The sequence below is a fragment of the Saccopteryx bilineata genome, chromosome 6 (genome assembly GCF_036850765.1).
Source record: "Saccopteryx bilineata isolate mSacBil1 chromosome 6, mSacBil1_pri_phased_curated, whole genome shotgun sequence".
In the NCBI taxonomy this organism is placed as follows: Eukaryota; Metazoa; Chordata; class Mammalia; order Chiroptera; family Emballonuridae; genus Saccopteryx; species Saccopteryx bilineata.
In genome coordinates, this window is record NC_089495.1 from 125,368,902 (window position 1) to 125,385,328 (window position 16,427).

Genomic DNA, 16,427 nt, shown 5'->3' on the forward strand with positions numbered 1-16,427 from the left:
GTATCACTGAAGGTACACTTTTCACTCTTAGAGTTGGACGTTTGACATTTGTTTCTTCTTCTCCTTCAAAAAGGAGGCAACAGCCACCCTGTCGTCTTGGCTTTGTTCTCCTGAACAGAAGACAGGACCCTCCTCCCACAGTATGGTCGCTGGACTGAAGACAGAAGGAGGTGTGACACACAGAGGCACCCGCCCATCCCACTTGGCCCCCAGTGACGCCACAGACAGAATCCACAAACGGCTAGTGTGGTTTGGGTGGATTGGAGTTTATTTGCTGTGGTTCCTTGATGCTAGTTTACAAAGCAAAAAACCCAACAAATGGAATAATAATTATAGTTCTTTAAAAACCCTGTCAATGGCTTTCAGTCATTTCTTTATATTTTTATATTCTGACAAAACTTTTTTTAAACAAATACAAAATAATCTAAAAGGAGAAAAACTATACATGGATAATTTACATCTCTGATAAATAGACTAATACCAGATCCCTCTGTCTGGGTAATGGTCCAGCACTGCCTGAGGCTGCCTGGACTTTAGCTGCATGGCTGGAAAGTTCAGGTTTCCAGCCTGGACCCTCCTGTCACCTTCACAAGCTCTGGCAAAAAACACCTGAAGCCACTCCAGGTAGGACCCACATGAAGGCAGGGAGCGACCCCAGAGAGGCCCCCGACACTCCCCACCACTTTTACAAAAGCTATTTGCAGAGATGCAAGCCTGCCCTAAAGGCAGGGAGCTGGCCCACTGCCCAGGGGAGCCACCAGCCCACCGTCCTCCATGTGTGTGGGGGCCTGGCTCGGCCCAATGGGCACATGGGCCTGAACAGGTGACAGGAGTGCCTAAGAGTCCCTGAGAGAATGGCAGGACAAGGTTGTTTCCCGGCCCCCTTCACACCATAGGTTAGAGGGCAGGGCCCACTCACACTTCTGAAGAAATAGCAAAGCAACAGCACAGGCCAGCCTTCCCACCCCTGTCCACCTGTCCTGGTGAGCAGTGAGGGCCCCCACATTCTGGGGGCTGCCACTGGATGCATGGGCAGTGGCCCAGAGAAAGTAGGAGCTGAGGCAGAAGAGGCTGAAGCCCTAGGGGAGTGTAAGACCCCCTCCTTCCTCTAAAACGAGGACTGGAGTTTGGGGGGCAGGAAGCAAAACCAAACAAGGAACGGTTAGGTTGCCCCAAAGCCTAGATTGCCCCAGAGCTTGTGCTGGGGCACCTTGCCTCATAGTTTTGATTATTAGGTATTTAGCTCATGGAAAAATACTTTCTATTGTAAAGTCTGGGAGGCGTGCATTCTGAGAGAGAAGCAGTACGAGTGTCCAGTGGGCTCCCCTACACAGCACTGCTGGCACCAGGCAGAGGCACCAGGGCAGGGGCATGAGCTAGGCGGAGGCCACCACAGACCCTGTGTCAGGTCCAGGTCCTTTCTGACCCTCTGCCCTCCCTCATGGCACCCACAGCTCTCAGCTGTGCACAAGAACACACCCTGCACCACCAGGCCCAGGGAGAAGCTCCCCAAACCAAATGGGCAGGATGCGTGCAGACAGCTCTGCTCTTTTTCTTTTAAAAAAACAAAAATATATCTTTATGGTGTGTGGCTTCCCTTCCATTCTACTTTCTCAACATACAACACTACACAGATGCACGGACTTTTGCGCAAGGCTGATGGCTTCCTCCCAGGGTACACTAAGCAGCACAGGTTGCCGAGCTCGGCCAGGGCGCTGAGCAGAGACTGGCAGGGCTGCTCTGAGCCAGGAGCTCTGTGCTTCCAGAGAGAAGGCCCACCCTGCTGTACAGTGCCAGGCCCTGCTGCCCCAGAGACGGCCTGCTCTCTCCCACATAAAACTCAGCAAAGCTGAAGCCAGTGTCCAGGAGTCCAGCGACGCCCAGCACTCCTGCTTGAGCCCCAGGCAGGGGCCCTCTGCACAGGCTCAGTGTCTCTTTGTGGAAGACACCTTCTTCTTCCGTGCAGCCAGCATCTCGTAGAAAGGATCCCTGCTGATGGCTGCTCTGCAACATAGAAAGGAGAGGAACAGAGAGGCTGAGGGTTGGGGCCAGAGACACCTCATGCAGGGCTGTCCAGACCCCTGCCACTCAAGTATCCCTGCAAAGACCAAGTCAGTGCGTTAACCTTCACTGTATCTGCACAACAGCTTAATGAGACACACAGTATAGGTAGCATGACATAGCTGGGTGTTCACAGGAGCAGAGGACCACACTTTCTGCTGTGGATAACTCAGGAAACAAATACACTGCTTTAGCTCCATGGTGACGGGGCATACGTCGGGAGCAGTGACCACCGCGGCCCATGATGCTTTCACATGGCTGCCCAGTCGGTGCTGTGTCACTTCCGAGCCCCCACACTGCCTGTCCCATAACTGAGAACCCTAATGGCCATTGGTGCCATCGCTGTGGCCCCAGGGAACCAGCCCAGGACCAGGACAGTACAGGACACTTTGTCTAGACTGCCAAGCTGTCCGTATGTTTGTCATTCTCAATTGTCAAGTAATTTGTGATCCAAAATTTTGAATCTAGCCCTGGCCAGTTGGCTCAGTGGTAGAGCGTCTGCCTGGCGTGCAGGAATCCCGGGTTTGATTCCTGGCCAGGGCACACACGAGAAGCACCCATCTGCTTCTCCACCCCTCCCCCTCTCCTTCCTCTCTGTCTCTCTCTTCCCCTCCCACAGCCAAGGCTCCATTGGAGCAAAGTTGGCCCGGGCGCTGAGGATGGCTCTGTGGCCTCTGCCTCAGGTACTAGAATGGCTCTGGTTGCAACAGAGCGACGCCCCGGATGAGCAAAGCATCGCCCCCTGGTGGGCATGCTGGGTGGATCCTGGTTGGGTGCATGCGGGAGTCTGTCTGACTGCCTTCCCGTTTCCAACTTCAGAAAAATACAAAAAAAAAAAAAAATTTTTTTTTTTTGAAGTTGAATTTGCTTTTTCAGAGAAGCAGTTTCCAGGTGCTGACTATTCTGGGGCAGCTCAGAGCCCAGGTACCACAGGCTCTGCACCTGACCAGGTGATGCCAACCCCTACACATAGACTGGGGCCCTTTCACCAGCAATGCTGCCTTGTGAGCAGTGTCTCCAGAGCTTCTGGGGCACGACAGAGCTGGGCAGTGCCCAGAGTCATAAGGAGGCCTCACAGTGGTTATGAGGAAACATCTGCTCACTGTTTAACTGGCCAAAATCCAGCAGTTTTGTTTTTTGTTTTTTGTTTTTGCAGTATTGCTATTTTATTTATTTATGGCAGAGACAGAGAGAGTCAGAGAGAGAGAGAGATAGGGACAGACAGACCGGAAGGGAGAGAGACGAGAAACATTAATTCTTTTTTGCGGTTCCTTAGTTGTTCATTGATTGCTTTCTCATATGTGCTTTGACCGGGGGGGGGGGGGGGGGGGGGGCTACAGCAGACCAAGTGACCTCTTGCTCAAGCCAGCGACCTTGGGTCCAAGCTGGTGAGCTTTGCTCAAACCAGATGAGCCCGCACTCAAGCTGGCGACCTCGGGGTCTCAAACCTGGGTCCTCCGCATCCCAGTCCGATGCTCTATCCTCTATGCCACCGCCTGGTCAGGCCTCAGCACTGGTTTTAATGGAGATGCCCCAAAACAGAACAGAAACTAGAGAATGCTCAGTCCACTCAGGAGCAGGCTGTGGCCTCACAGGACAATGCCTGGACTTCAGGGCCTCAGGCCATGTGCTCAGTGTGGTCTCCCAGTCTCCAGGGAAAGTCATGAGGCCCTGTCATGGGGAGATGCTAAGGAAACAGCTGGGGAACATCTGATGGACAGTGCACCCGGTGGGGAGAGTGAGGATGTGCTTTAGGAGGACGAACCACCAGAGGGCAGTGATGCACACGAGGGCACAATGGTGACCTGGACAGGCTTCATAGATATCCTGGGCAGAAAGGGGTAGAGGGTAGCTGTGCTGGGACACAGTGCCCCATAATAACCTTAGGCTGCAGCTCCATTCACAGCTGAGTACAAACCTGCCACCTGCCCGCCTCCCAGGCTGCAGCTTCCCTATGAAAAGCAGGACCCTGATCATAGCAGCCACGTGGCTTCAGGCACACTGCTTTCCTGCTATGAGCCTCAGTCTCCTCATCTGTAAACATGACGCAGTGCCTCTCAGCACTTGGAACTGATAACATATGATCACTGAGCTGCCACCATAAAAACGAGACCTGCTTCCGAAGACCTGAAGAGGCCAGCTTGGTGGGGCTCCTGCTCCCGCCCACTTGCTCACCTGCTACCCCTTGGGGGCCGTGAGGTGCGCTGCATGCGGAACCTGGACCTGGGCGCTCTAATGCTGTAGCAGACCACTACAAGGTCACTGTGAGTCACCATCGAGCACCACTAGTCACCGCAGGGCAGAGAGATAGAGGCCCTGGGAAGCAGAGCCATGGTCCGGAGCACCCACCTGATACACTTGATCCATTCCTCCTTTTCCTCAGGTGTTGGGGCGGAGATCCGGTACACAGTGTGGTTGCCCTCCACCACGCGCCCATCGGCCTCTGTCTTACAGGCCTTAATGACCTGGTCCTTGTTGTCAGGTATATAGAGCTCAAAGCAGTTCTGGGGAGCAAAGACAGGAGTGACAAAGGTCTGAGAAAGCTGCCGACCAAGAAAACCTGTTAACTCACTTCCACAGACACTACTCTGCCCTCCATGAAACACAGGCAATGTGTGTTCCTGCTGGAAAGACGGGCCTGGCTGTGAACTCTGTAGAAGGAAAACTATCTGGCACGGACACCCTCTAGGGTGTCAGCTCTGCTGGGCAACTGCCAGCAACTGTAGCCAGACTCTGCGACCTGGGCACAGAGCCTTACAGGGCACTGGAGCTCATGACAGGCGGCCGACCGCTAGCACTGCCGCTGCCATCTTCTCCAGAGGGGCAAGTCTACCCGTGTGTGGTCACCCAGACAGACAGAACAAGAAGGCTATTCAGGGTCTCATCTTTGGCTTGGACACTAAATTGAAGGCATGATAGTACTTTTCCTTTTCTTCATTATTATTTTTAGGTAAACCTCTGCACTTTCATTCTTTTGCAAAGAACTGCTATACTCATCCCTTTGTCCCTTTAAACACCTCACCAAAAGTACTCACTGGCTTTTTGGAGTCCTCCACCTCCCGGATGCTCAGATTCTCTAATGGGATGATTCCTCGGGGCTCCTTATCCTACAAGAGTTGGAGCGAGACCTCAGGGCTCAGTTTGTGAACACGCCTCCTACTCCACGACCCACCCTAGCCTGTCTGCCTTCTCCCAGCTCAGTGGGGTCTGCACTGACTGCTCTCAAACAAAAATAGGGTCCATCCAGAAGGCAGGACTGCTGTCAAGGAGCCACATGAGTCCCAACCACCAAGTCCTTTGCAAGGAACATGCCAGGGGTCCTACAGATGCTCAGCAGAGAGTAATGGACAGCAGGAGCCGTGGCTGACCCTCGGCAGTGACAGGCAGGCCCTCCACAGAAAACTGCTGTGGCTCTCTGCCTGTCCCCCCACTCATCTTTTAAGCCTTGTCTCTGGAGTTAGCCACCTCTGATGGCTGACTTCCCTAATCTAGTGCTAGGTGCCCTAAGGCCGGGGGCTATAGCTGTGTCAGAGTCATTCTGCACTCATTATCTCCTGTCCTGTGTTCCCCATCTCCAGAGAAGTGTGTGCCTGACAACTCCAGCAGGATCCCAGAAGGCACCTCTACTCCTGGCCAGAACAGAGCAAACCCCCACCCAGGTCATTAACTCGCAGGTACCTACGCATACACCAGAAACCTGACACCAGTCTTCACCTCCTTGTCCCTGGTGCCCAGTTAACCACAGCCTACAACTCTGTCCCAAGCTCATTTAGCCGGGCTAAGACTTGGTGCCAGCTTTCCATGATGAATGTGCCTGAATACCACACTCTCTTTTGATCTTTAAATTAGGGTTTTTCCTCCTTTTAAGGCTAATAATCTCCTATCTTTGCAGGTATCACTATTCTGGTATTGCGATAGTTTTTTTTTTTTTTTTTTTTTTTAAAGAGACAGAGAGAGAGTCAGAGAGAGGGAAAGATAGGGACAGACAGACAGGAAATGGAGAGAGATGAGAAGCATCAATCATCAGTTTTTTGTTTAAACACCTTAGTTGTTCATTGACTGCTTTCTCATATGTGCCCTTGACCGCAGACCTTCAGCAGACCAAGTAACCCCTTGCTCGAGCCAGCAACCTTGGGTCCAAGCTGGTGAGCTTTTTGCTCAAACCAGATGAGCCCGCACTCAAGCTGGCGACCTCAGGGTCTCAAACCTGGGTCCTCCACATCCCAGTCCGATGCTCTATCCACTGCGCCACCACGTAGTCAGGTGGGATCATTTTCATCTGTCCTCCATGTCTGTTAACTTTTCTCTTTTTTCTTATTTTTTGAATTTAACTGGGGTAAACAGTAGTTAATAAAATTATATAGGTTCCAGGCGTACAATTCTATAACACATCATCTGTATATAGTATTATGTTTACCACCCAAAGTCAAGTCTCCTTCTGTCACTATGTACCCCCCCTTTACCCTCTCTCACCTCTCCCCATCCCCTTTCCCTCTGGTAATCGCCACTATTGTGTCTATGAGGATTTTCTTTGCTTAATCCCTTACCTTTTCCACCCAGCCCCCCATCTAACCTTTTTAATAGCTGTCTTCTTCAGACTCAGTCTTGGAGACCATCTATAGCCTTTCCTCTGTGGGAGTGACTACATTTCACTCCTCTGTTCTACTTCTTCAAGTTCTAACTCATTTGTTATTGTTATGTAGCTATATGCTAAAGACATAGTTTTGGTTCTTATTTGTTTTAGGGTCTGAAAGACCTGGAGAACTGGGTATTTTATATTCTGAAAACTTCCAGTCTCAGGAAAGAAAGGTGAGCAGAGGGACAGCACATCTCAGATGCCCCCAGTTCTGACTCTGTCCCTGGACTGTTATTGTCTACTTAGGGAGAGATGTGATGCTCACAGACACACCCTCTAAGGGTCGTTTTTCCAAACAGATACACAGTCTGCAGCCTTGACCGACACTGCAGATGGGGACTCCGCTTTTCACTTCTCCCATTTCCCCACTTCCCACCCAGCAGCAGACTAGACTGCTCCACAATTGGAAGAGGAAAAAGGGCAAGGGGCAGGGGCGAGCTGGTGGGTGCTCCAGGTTGCTCAGTGAAGGGTCCTCCGTCCGCTCACAGGCTACTGGCTGTCCTTGCTGCTGTTGTCCAAGTGCATCAGCCTACTCCTGCCCTTCCCTTATTTAGCAGTCACTGTTTCCCATTATTTCTACTAGAATTTCCTCTCTTAGGTAGGCTACGTGAAGCTTCTACCTACCATCAGAACCCTGAAGGTTTCTCTGTGCCTTAAGAAGTGTGTTCTGTGTGCTCCCCGTGCCTGAGCAGCACCGCACGTGGCTGAGTGGAATTCAGCAATGCCACTGTGCTCGGCCTCGGAAGAACCACAAGATTCTACAACCTTACTGCATTACTATAGAGAGCATCCAGTACTTAGGGTAGATTATGTAGAAGCCTGTATGATTCATTTTAACCCAGAGAACAGTGAAAAATATCCAAGCAAGATGTTAAAGACATCGTTCACCAAAATATCTTCAAGAAAAAAGGCACTATACAGAGGGGAGGGACAGAAATTAACCAAACTGTAAAGTGGCACTTGGGGGCATGGAATAGGAAGAATCTTTCTGCTGTTTTGCATATTTAAAATATAGTCCCCTAATAACTGAAAAGATTTTTTTTTTTAATCTTTTTTTTTTTTTTTAATTTTATTTATTCATTTTAGAGAGGAGAGAGAAAGGGACAGAGAGAGACAGAGGAGAGAGGGACAGAGAGAGAAGGTGGGGAGGAGCTGGAAGCATCAACTCCCATATGTGCCTTGACCAGGCAAGCCCAGGGTTTTGAACCGGCGACCTCAGCATTTCCAGGTCGACGCTTTAACCACTGCGCCACCACAGGTCTGAAAAGATTTTAACACCTAAAAAGCAAGGCCAGTGGCAGAACTTAAGTGGCATGAGGTTAGCCTGAACAGCACACAGAATCCCGGTCAGAGTGCCCCAGAGTCACTGAGCACTGTGATGAACTGCATCCTCAGGATGGTGATGAACCACAAGCTGACACTGTCGGGAGTCTCCCTCTACTTGCACGAAGCCTTGCCCTACTGGGCAAGGGCCGAGGCATGGAGACAGCAGGAGCCCAGCCCACTCTCGCTGCGTGTGAGGTGGGCACCCCATCCTGGTTCCTGCTGGTTACGTCAGCATGGCCAGAAAGGCCACTTCTCACTGAAGCCCTAGCCTGCTCTGCATGTACACAACAGTGTGGTCAAGCCTCGTGGTCTCAGCAGCACCCATGGCTTTCACCCCAGAAAGACAGCATTCCCAACTCAAGTGCCTGGGCTGACTCCACGACACAAGTCCAGCTGCACCCCCTGCTCTGCAGGTAACAGGAAAGTGGCAGAAATGCGAGCTGCTGGGCTGGGTGCTGGCCAGCTGCCAGGCTCCGTGGTCCCTGCAGTGGGGCTCCCATAGGTGCTGAGGTGCTTCATTCTCACAAGACCTTCCTACAAGAGACTCAGACGGAACACGTCTGTCCTTCCCACTGATTACAAACCAGCACAGCTTCACAGTCTAAGAAAACTTTCACCTCTTACAACTTCAGATAATCCCAGCTGTCCCCACTTCAGTCCACTTCCCTCCCATTACAGACTTTCCCTATGGCCGCTTCTTCTGAATCATATGATCTAGCATTTCTGCTACCCCAGAAAATTGGAGCTCTCCAAATCACACATATTTTCACCTTCCTTCCACAGGACCACAGACTCTTTCTTAGCAACTGATCCAAGTTCACCCTTTCTTGTCAACTTCAAAGTTCCTTCCGAATGCGATGCACTGCCCACTGCCTTCTCCTGGCCCAGTCTCAGCCTGGATGCTGGCACTCCCCATCTTCAGGGTTCCCAGAGCCCGAGATTTGTCTTAGTTCTTCCCCTTCCCTAAGTTTTTGTTCCCGGCCCCAAAGATGCAGATGACAAGTCCAAGCTCTCCCCACTGCCTCCTCCAACCACGACTGACTGGAGTCAGTCAGAAACGGAGGTCCGGTCCACCCAAGTCTGGAGGCCAACCAGTGGGTACTCACCGTCGTGTATTCAAAGTAGTAAAGGCAGTTGTCAGTCAGAATGAACCAGCGTCTCTTCCAAGTCTTTACCCTGCCACCTGCAGAGCAAACAGAGATGCGTGTTGGACAGGACGCACAGAGGAGGGCAGGCCCACAGCACGTAGCTCTCTCCAGGTGAGGAAGAGGCCAGAGCAGGTGCCAGGGAAACATGGGGACCAGTGCAAGGTTCACATTGGTAACAAGACACAAGAGCCAAACAGAAGCGCCTTTCACAAAGTGAAAGTCTGTGGGTACAAGCAGAGCAAGCAAGTCAGGTGGCACCTGGTGATGAGGTGGGACTGTGGGGGACAGGGCAGAGTGCGGGTGTGGGGAGGGAGACCCGGGACGCTAGGGTCGCAACACAGGTCTGACTGGGCCTGGACAGCTTCTCTCGGTGGAAATGGGCAAAAGAAAAGGAGGGGAGAGGGTCAGCCCCCTGGTCCAGTGACGTGCCTGCTGGCCAGGCAGGGCTGCTCCATCAGAAGGGCCAGACAAGGAACGGGAAGGAGGCCTTTCTCATCCCTTCACCCTCAGAGCTCCAGTCTTCCTGGAATGTGGCCCTGCACCTTCCTGGCGCCGTGAACTCCTACATTGGCTTTAAGCTTCTGACCTGGGTCCTGAGACTAGAACTCCCTGGAGTCCTGTGTCAGGCAGGGTGTGCTGGTAGCAAGGGACCCGCTCAGGAGCCTTTCAACTCCAGATGTCTCATGGGACACTGCAGCAAAGGGATCTAGGCTAAGGGCCACATGAGCACCACTGTGATGGCTGAGAGCAGGTGATGGCTTCCCTGGTCCTTTTCAATAGTTCTCAACTAAAAGCAGAACAAAGCTGGGATCATGAAATCATGGTGAGACGGCTACTGAGGAGGGAACTGGACTGTGACCTACTTGAGTGAAACCACCCTGCCTTCAGTCATGACATGACCCATATCTTTCTCTTTCTCACTACCAGCGGGTCAAGGGAAAGCTTTCTAAAGGTGAGCCATACAAAACTGCCCAGAAGCCTTCAGAGTCCAAATACATGTGGCCTCTTATAGGCACCTCTTGCTGCCCTGGACAGCAAAGGCTCCTTTTGCTAAGACAACCTACAGAAAATGTCTCTTCTGCAATCTTCATAGAAAGCAAGTACCATAGGCGTACACCTAGCACGACTTCGGCCATGCTTCCTGTCCTGCCACATCACTAGGATCGGGGCAGTTTTAAAGGGAGTCATTCAGCAGTCAGGACCTGCCTGTGTGCTCACACCAGGATTCCCAGGAGGTGACCGCAGGAGTGATGCACGCAGTTACACGTAGGTCACGGCAGCAATGTAAGGACCACTGGACCTTTTTAAAAGCTCTGCTTGGCTGCCTGAGCTCTTGAGGAGGTTAAGAGGTTGAGCATGAATGCTGAGACACTAAAGGGCACAGGCCTCGGCTATGGAAGGGCCCTCACCTGCCGCCCTGTGTTGGGTCAGGAAGACTGACTCTTTCCCCACAGCGGTTTGGCGGTTTACATGAGCATGTGCCTCTGGCCCTAAAAGCATGGATTAGGAGAAACCATAGATGGAAATGGGACATGCATGTGAAAAACGTGAAAGTTGGGCAGAATCAAAATGAATGAGGAAAAGAAGACAAGGAATTCACTTAGAATTGGAGCCATGTTGATATAAAAAGAAACCCCCTCCCTGTTTTTGGAGTCTGAGCTGTTCTGCCTCGTGGGTCTCCATCCCCATATAGGATAGGCGCCTGGAGACCCTGACCCTCACTGCCGATCAGCACTCCTCTCACAGGGCCCCCAGGCACTCGGACACTGAAAGTCACAGGAAAGACCAGGTGCCAAATGAAGGTGGAAGCAAAGCTGGAACACTCCCTGATTGTGGAGCTTAGCCATCTTCCCCGGCCACCTGCAGCGCGACGAGAGACTGCGACCAGGAAGCCCCACTGCGGTCCCAGGGCGTGCTGCCATGTGGAGACAGACAGACAGGAGGCGAGCGGGCAGGCCAGTGCACACCGAGGACAGTCCCTGTGGAACTCACAAGGCTACCTCCGCCCCACGGTCCCTGAATTGAGATTCGAGATACGAAGGCCAGAGGCCAGGCCCCACCCCCACCCTCTACCCCCGCAGCTGGGAACAACCTGCCATTTCCCAAGATGCTGTAATGACTGTCACTGTGGAGGTGGTTCTTTTTCTGGGCTGCTCTGCCCAAGCTGGGCTTAAACTGACATCTGCGGAGCTCCTCACCTGGAAAAATCATGTTTCCCCAAATCAGTATGTGCAGCATGGGTCCCGAGACCCATGTAAATTAAGGCCAATTGCAGGTGTTTAATGATGATTCATTGAAAAAGAGGAGGAAGAAAAACAAAACATCAAAAACCTAACTGAGGTCACAATGTCCTTGTCCTCGCCTAACAACCTGGAAGTGTAGTAAAGGGGCTTTAAGGAGGAGTTTTTAGTTTTTGTCTTTTTTAAATTTTTAATTATTGATTTTAGTGAGAGAGGAAGGGAGAGAGTAAGAGAAAGGGAGAGAGTAAGGGAGAAGGGAGAGGGGGGAGAGAGGGAAGGTGGGGGGGGAGAGAGAGAGAGAGAGAGAGAGAGAGAGAGAGAGAATCAGTCTGTTCCTGTATGTGCCCTGACCGAGAAATCAAACCAGCAACCTCTGTACTTTTGGACAATATTCTAACCAACTGAGCTATCCAGCCAGGGCCTTTTTTAAGAGAGGAAGAGGGGGTAAGAGAGGCAGGGACAGAAGCACTAATCTGTTTCTGTATGTGCCTTGACTGGGGATTGAATCAGCAACCTTTGTGTATCAGAATGATGCTCTAACCAACTGAGCTACCTAGCCAGGGTGTTTTGTCTTTTTTTTTTAAGTTTTACCTGGCATCATTTTGAATTTAGGAAACATTTCCCTTTCCACGCAAAGGTAAATAAATGTCCTCCTAGGCTGTGTAGCCTCCCCCTCTCCCCAGGTGCTCTCTGCTCACAGCGGACCAGATACACACAGCTTCAGGAAGTCTGCACACCCTCTGCCTCTTCTCCTCCACTGCAGAGATTCCCAACTTGGTGCCGGCTGAGACGCCACAGCAGAGCACACCGGCCAGTAAGCCCGATAGCAGGCCCCGGGAGCACTCGCTGAGCTCTCTGCAGTGCTTCATTCCTAACAGCATTCACACGGCACCCCGCTGTCTGGCCATGGGGCACCACTCCTCAACAGGAAACGGTGACAATGGCTCTTAAACCCTAATCCTGAGCAGTTCCCTAGGGACTGTACAAGAAGTTAGAAGCAGCATTAACACTACCACCAGCGATTAAAAACAAAATAACCAAAAATAACAAAAGTAAGAAGCGCTGCAGTGATGACAGTGGCCTGGGTGGGCAGGCGAGCAGGGTGCAGGTTACATACCTCCTGGAGTGTGGGGCAAGGAAAAGGAGAGCCAAATCATGGGCACACACACATGAAGGAGAAAAGAAAATTAAAACGAAATTAAACCCAGCTCCTTAGTCTTAAAGTGCAATGTATTAGTCACTCATGTCTGCTTGGGGTGGGGTGCGGGAGCAAACACAACTATGGGCACTGCTGCTGTCTGGCCTGGGGCGGGGTATGGGGGTGTCTCATCAGTCACACCCACTGGGTAAAGGCAGGAACTGAGGCACTAGGAACACCTGGCCCCAAAGATGCCACAAACCAGTTCTCACAAAGTTGCCATTTACTCGTATATCTAGCACCCCCAGTAAAGAGAGTAAGGACTACTTTGGGGAAAATTAACTGTCCTTCAGCTACTATCACTCTTTAAAGTGTGTGTAAGAATGCACACACACAAACCCATGAATACATGTGTGCATGTGTGTACATGGGATATGCACACATGGACATATACAACTCCAGAGGCTGGGAGCTCTGCCCTCTGCAGCAGACACGAAACCTCCACGTGATGCAGCATGGAGAATCAAGGAAGGTTTGGGGGTGACTGGAAAAAAGAATTCAATGACCTAAAAATCAAGTTCCACACTTAGTTAAATTCTTTCTTTTTAAAAATATGGGAAGCCTCATGAATTTGCATGTCCTGGTGCAAGAACCAAGCTAATCTTCACACTGTTCTAATTTTAGTATCAGGCTGTCAATGCTAACATGCTAATACTCTGCATCAGCGTTTAAACAAATTCTGCTGGAGGGGGCAATAGATGAAACTTAGATGCACTTGTCCAATTCCCAGCAGGTGTCCTTTAGCTCAGTGCTCCCCACCGTTTTTTGGGCCACGGACCGGTTTAATGTCAGAAAATATTTTCACAGACTGGCCTTTAGGGTGGGACGGATAAATGTATCACGTGACTGAGTCAAGCATCAAGAGTGAGTCTTAGACGGATGTAACAGAGGGAATCTGGTCATTTTTCAAAAATAAAACATCGTTCAGACTTAAATATAAATAAAACGAAAATAATGTAAGTTATTTATTCTTTCTCTGCGGACCAGTACCAAATGGCCCATGGACTGGTACTGGTCCGTGGCCCGGGGGTTGGGGACCACTACTTTAGACATAAGCAACTTGGCACTGAAGATGCAGAGCTCAGGGCTGCCTCTGTGGTTAGTGACTTAGAGCCTGAACTTCAAAGATTCTACCGGCTTCAAGATCAACACAATGTTGGCTAATTCAAGAGTTTAGAATGGCTAATTTCAATCAGTGAGGTAGTGCTTTAAAAATGTATGAATTAAGTCATTAGGCATAAATATAAAGACTTGGGATATGCTTTCAAAGGGAAATATAAATTCTGTCTGCACTAGTCAGAATAAAATATTCCTTCCCAGCATTTCCCAGGTGCATCAATGATGGCTGGGAGCAGTGGCTCTACCTCGCTAGGACATGCAGCTGAAATGAGAGGGGCCATGCTAACAAGCACCCTGATCATGTGAACCCCAGCTAGGAAAGGTCGTGGCAGAACAGAGCCAAGGGCTCTCTCAGAGGCTAAAAGGTTGACAGCATTAAGTCCAGGGAATCCAGGACTCTCTCTGGGTTCTGGGAAAATTAATAAAATCATGTGAGGACATGAATGTCCCGGAAACCTCACTGTTCTTTTCCTTTTGGTTCCTCGAGCACCTGCATGTCTCAGCCCTAGGAGCTCACTTTAGCCAGAGGGCAGGGGATTGACTTCTTATTTTATTTCCTGAATGGACAACTGGTTCATGTGGTGGCTGGGGAGGGGGGGGGCGGGGAGGAGCCGTGCCTGAGGATGAGAGGAGAGCTGTGGATGCACGGAGCTGGGCTCGCGGTTCGCCATGCACACTGCCCGTGGGAGCCAGATGCAGAGAGTGATGATGCACTGGGGCGCAGGTGTGTGATAGGAAGTAAAGAGATGGATGCAGCTGGCCACCCGCCCTAGGAGTGAGAGGGTGGGCAGGGAAGAGAAAGGACCTGGACCATCACCACCAAGTGGACATGTGGCGTGCGGGTGCACGTGGGCAGTATTCCAGTGGAATGAAGTCTGTCCTCACTGCTTTCTAGTATCCCCTGGGGGCACTGACTAGCTTTAACTTCCTCTCTGGGGGTGGATTTTAGGGTGACAGTATGAATTCATCCCAAAGTCCCCCCACAGCGCCTTCATGACTGCCCATTTTCCCCAGTGCATGCAGATGTGTGCTGGTGAACACATATCCTTTCTAAGTTTCCAAGTGAGGGGCCCTAACCTGGAGGGCATCACTCACCGAGTTTCAGCAGCCAGCCTTCACGGTCTGGATTGAAGAAAGTGTGAGTGAGGTCGTTCCCATCATCCTCTGGGATTTTAAAGGGCTCGTTTTTTATGCTTTCATATAGATTCTGAATAAAAGATGACATTGCATGTCTCTAGTTCCAGAACTATCTTCCCTGCCCCACTCCTGCTCCCACAACAAGCACTCCTGTGCTGCAGCCATCCACACCCTTGCTAGGCACTGAGACTGGAAAAGAGGACAATCTGGCCTCCAAGTTACTTTCAGTGACAGAGTAAGATGCCTGATGAAGCTCCAGGAAGGAGAGTAAGCAGCAGCCTCCATGCCCACCTCCCACTGCTGCTCTATCAACTACTGCTGTCACAATTCCTCAGTGGGCCTTGTGTCACACCAGCTGCCTGTGGCGTGACAGCAATGAAGGGAACGAGAAGCGCTCACCCATGCCCCATGCCCGGTTGGTGCTGTGCTCACCCGGAGCAGTTCCTCGGGCAGGTCACCACCGTCATTAATGCCCCGGTTCATAGCAATGAACCTCTCCACAGTGGGCTTGTCTTTGACGTTGGGGTTGTGTAGGCTGGTGTTCAACATGATGATAGCAAATGAGAGGACATAACAAGTGTCTGGAATGAAGCAGAGAGACCATTAGAAACACCCAGGAAAGAACAGGAGGTGCCAGAGCTGGGAACAAGTCCACGCCTCTGGACCATGTATCACTGAGCGGGTTCTGTGCAGCACCCAGGAAAGCAGGTGACAAAGACACAGAGTGCAGGACTCGGGTGCTCACTGTCTCAGACCCTAACAGACAGCACTGCAGAAAACCAGAAAAACAACACAATGCATAAAAAAGACACTACAAGTCACCTATGATCCCACTGCCTGGGGTGATGCCAATGTATCTCACTAAGGAAACATTTGAGACTAAAGTGGAATTAAAATGGATACATGGTTTTGAAACTGCTTTTTTGCTAACCTTACCACCATAAGTCTCTTGTCAATAAAAACTCTTTTAAAAACATGATTTTTAAGTTACATAATTTAGAAATACTGCAATTTATATTTCTACTCCTTAACTCCTTATGGTTGGACTTTTGGGTTCTTTCCTACTTTTTACTACTGTAAATACCATCTAAATCAATTTCTTAGGCATGAGCCCAGCCCTCTCTTTGTAAAACGTCCAGGTGCCAAGAAGAGCGCCATGCCTCGGCCACCTACCTGTGGACTGGAACACCCCCGGGTTGCACTGGCAGTACCGCTGGGCGAACGCCTCCATCATCCGGTCGATCTTCTGAGCCTCTCCCGGCAGCCGGAAGCTCCATAGGAACTGCCTGTGTGACGAAGACAGGCTGTGTCACAGAGCTGGAGGACACCATTCACTTCTCTGTGACTCAGTACACTTCCAGTGATTTTTCTATCCAAGGGCACAGGGACACTTGTGGAACCAAACTTCTGTGATGGTAACTCCACTCAGACACAAACTCGCCATTCTGTGTCACAACTCTCCAGGTCAGAGGCAAGGTGTTTAGGAGAAAGTGAAAGAGTAACATTTTCCTATTCAAAAGAATGGCTCTCCTCCACAGAATAATACATGAAACTGAAATATG

The 16,427-nt window shown here is 50.8% G+C and overlaps 1 protein-coding gene across 6 annotated transcripts in view; it reads right to left on the bottom strand.

Annotated features, from left to right (window-relative positions):
• Positions 1-245: 245 nt before the first annotated feature.
• Positions 246-16,427, bottom strand: part of CYTH1 (cytohesin 1) — a 97,650-nt gene continuing 81,468 nt past the window's right edge. For 3 of the 6 annotated variants that reach the window (XM_066237629.1, XM_066237628.1, XM_066237633.1), the window contains exons 7-14: positions 16,039-16,151; positions 15,298-15,446; positions 14,824-14,935; positions 10,581-10,661; positions 9,130-9,206; positions 5,097-5,168; positions 4,411-4,565; positions 246-1,999 (exon numbers count right to left, since the gene is read on the bottom strand). In XM_066237629.1, the coding sequence (XP_066093726.1) occupies positions 1,681-1,999; positions 4,411-4,565; positions 5,097-5,168; positions 9,130-9,206; positions 10,581-10,661; positions 14,824-14,935; positions 15,298-15,446; positions 16,039-16,151 (1,078 nt within the window). In that variant the 3' untranslated portion in view covers positions 246-1,680. Of the gene's footprint in view, positions 2,005-4,410; positions 4,566-5,096; positions 5,169-9,129; positions 9,207-10,580; positions 10,662-14,823; positions 14,936-15,297; positions 15,447-16,038; positions 16,152-16,427 lie in introns of all 6 variants that reach the window. The other 3 variants (XM_066237631.1, XM_066237630.1, XM_066237632.1) reach the window with 3 other exon arrangements.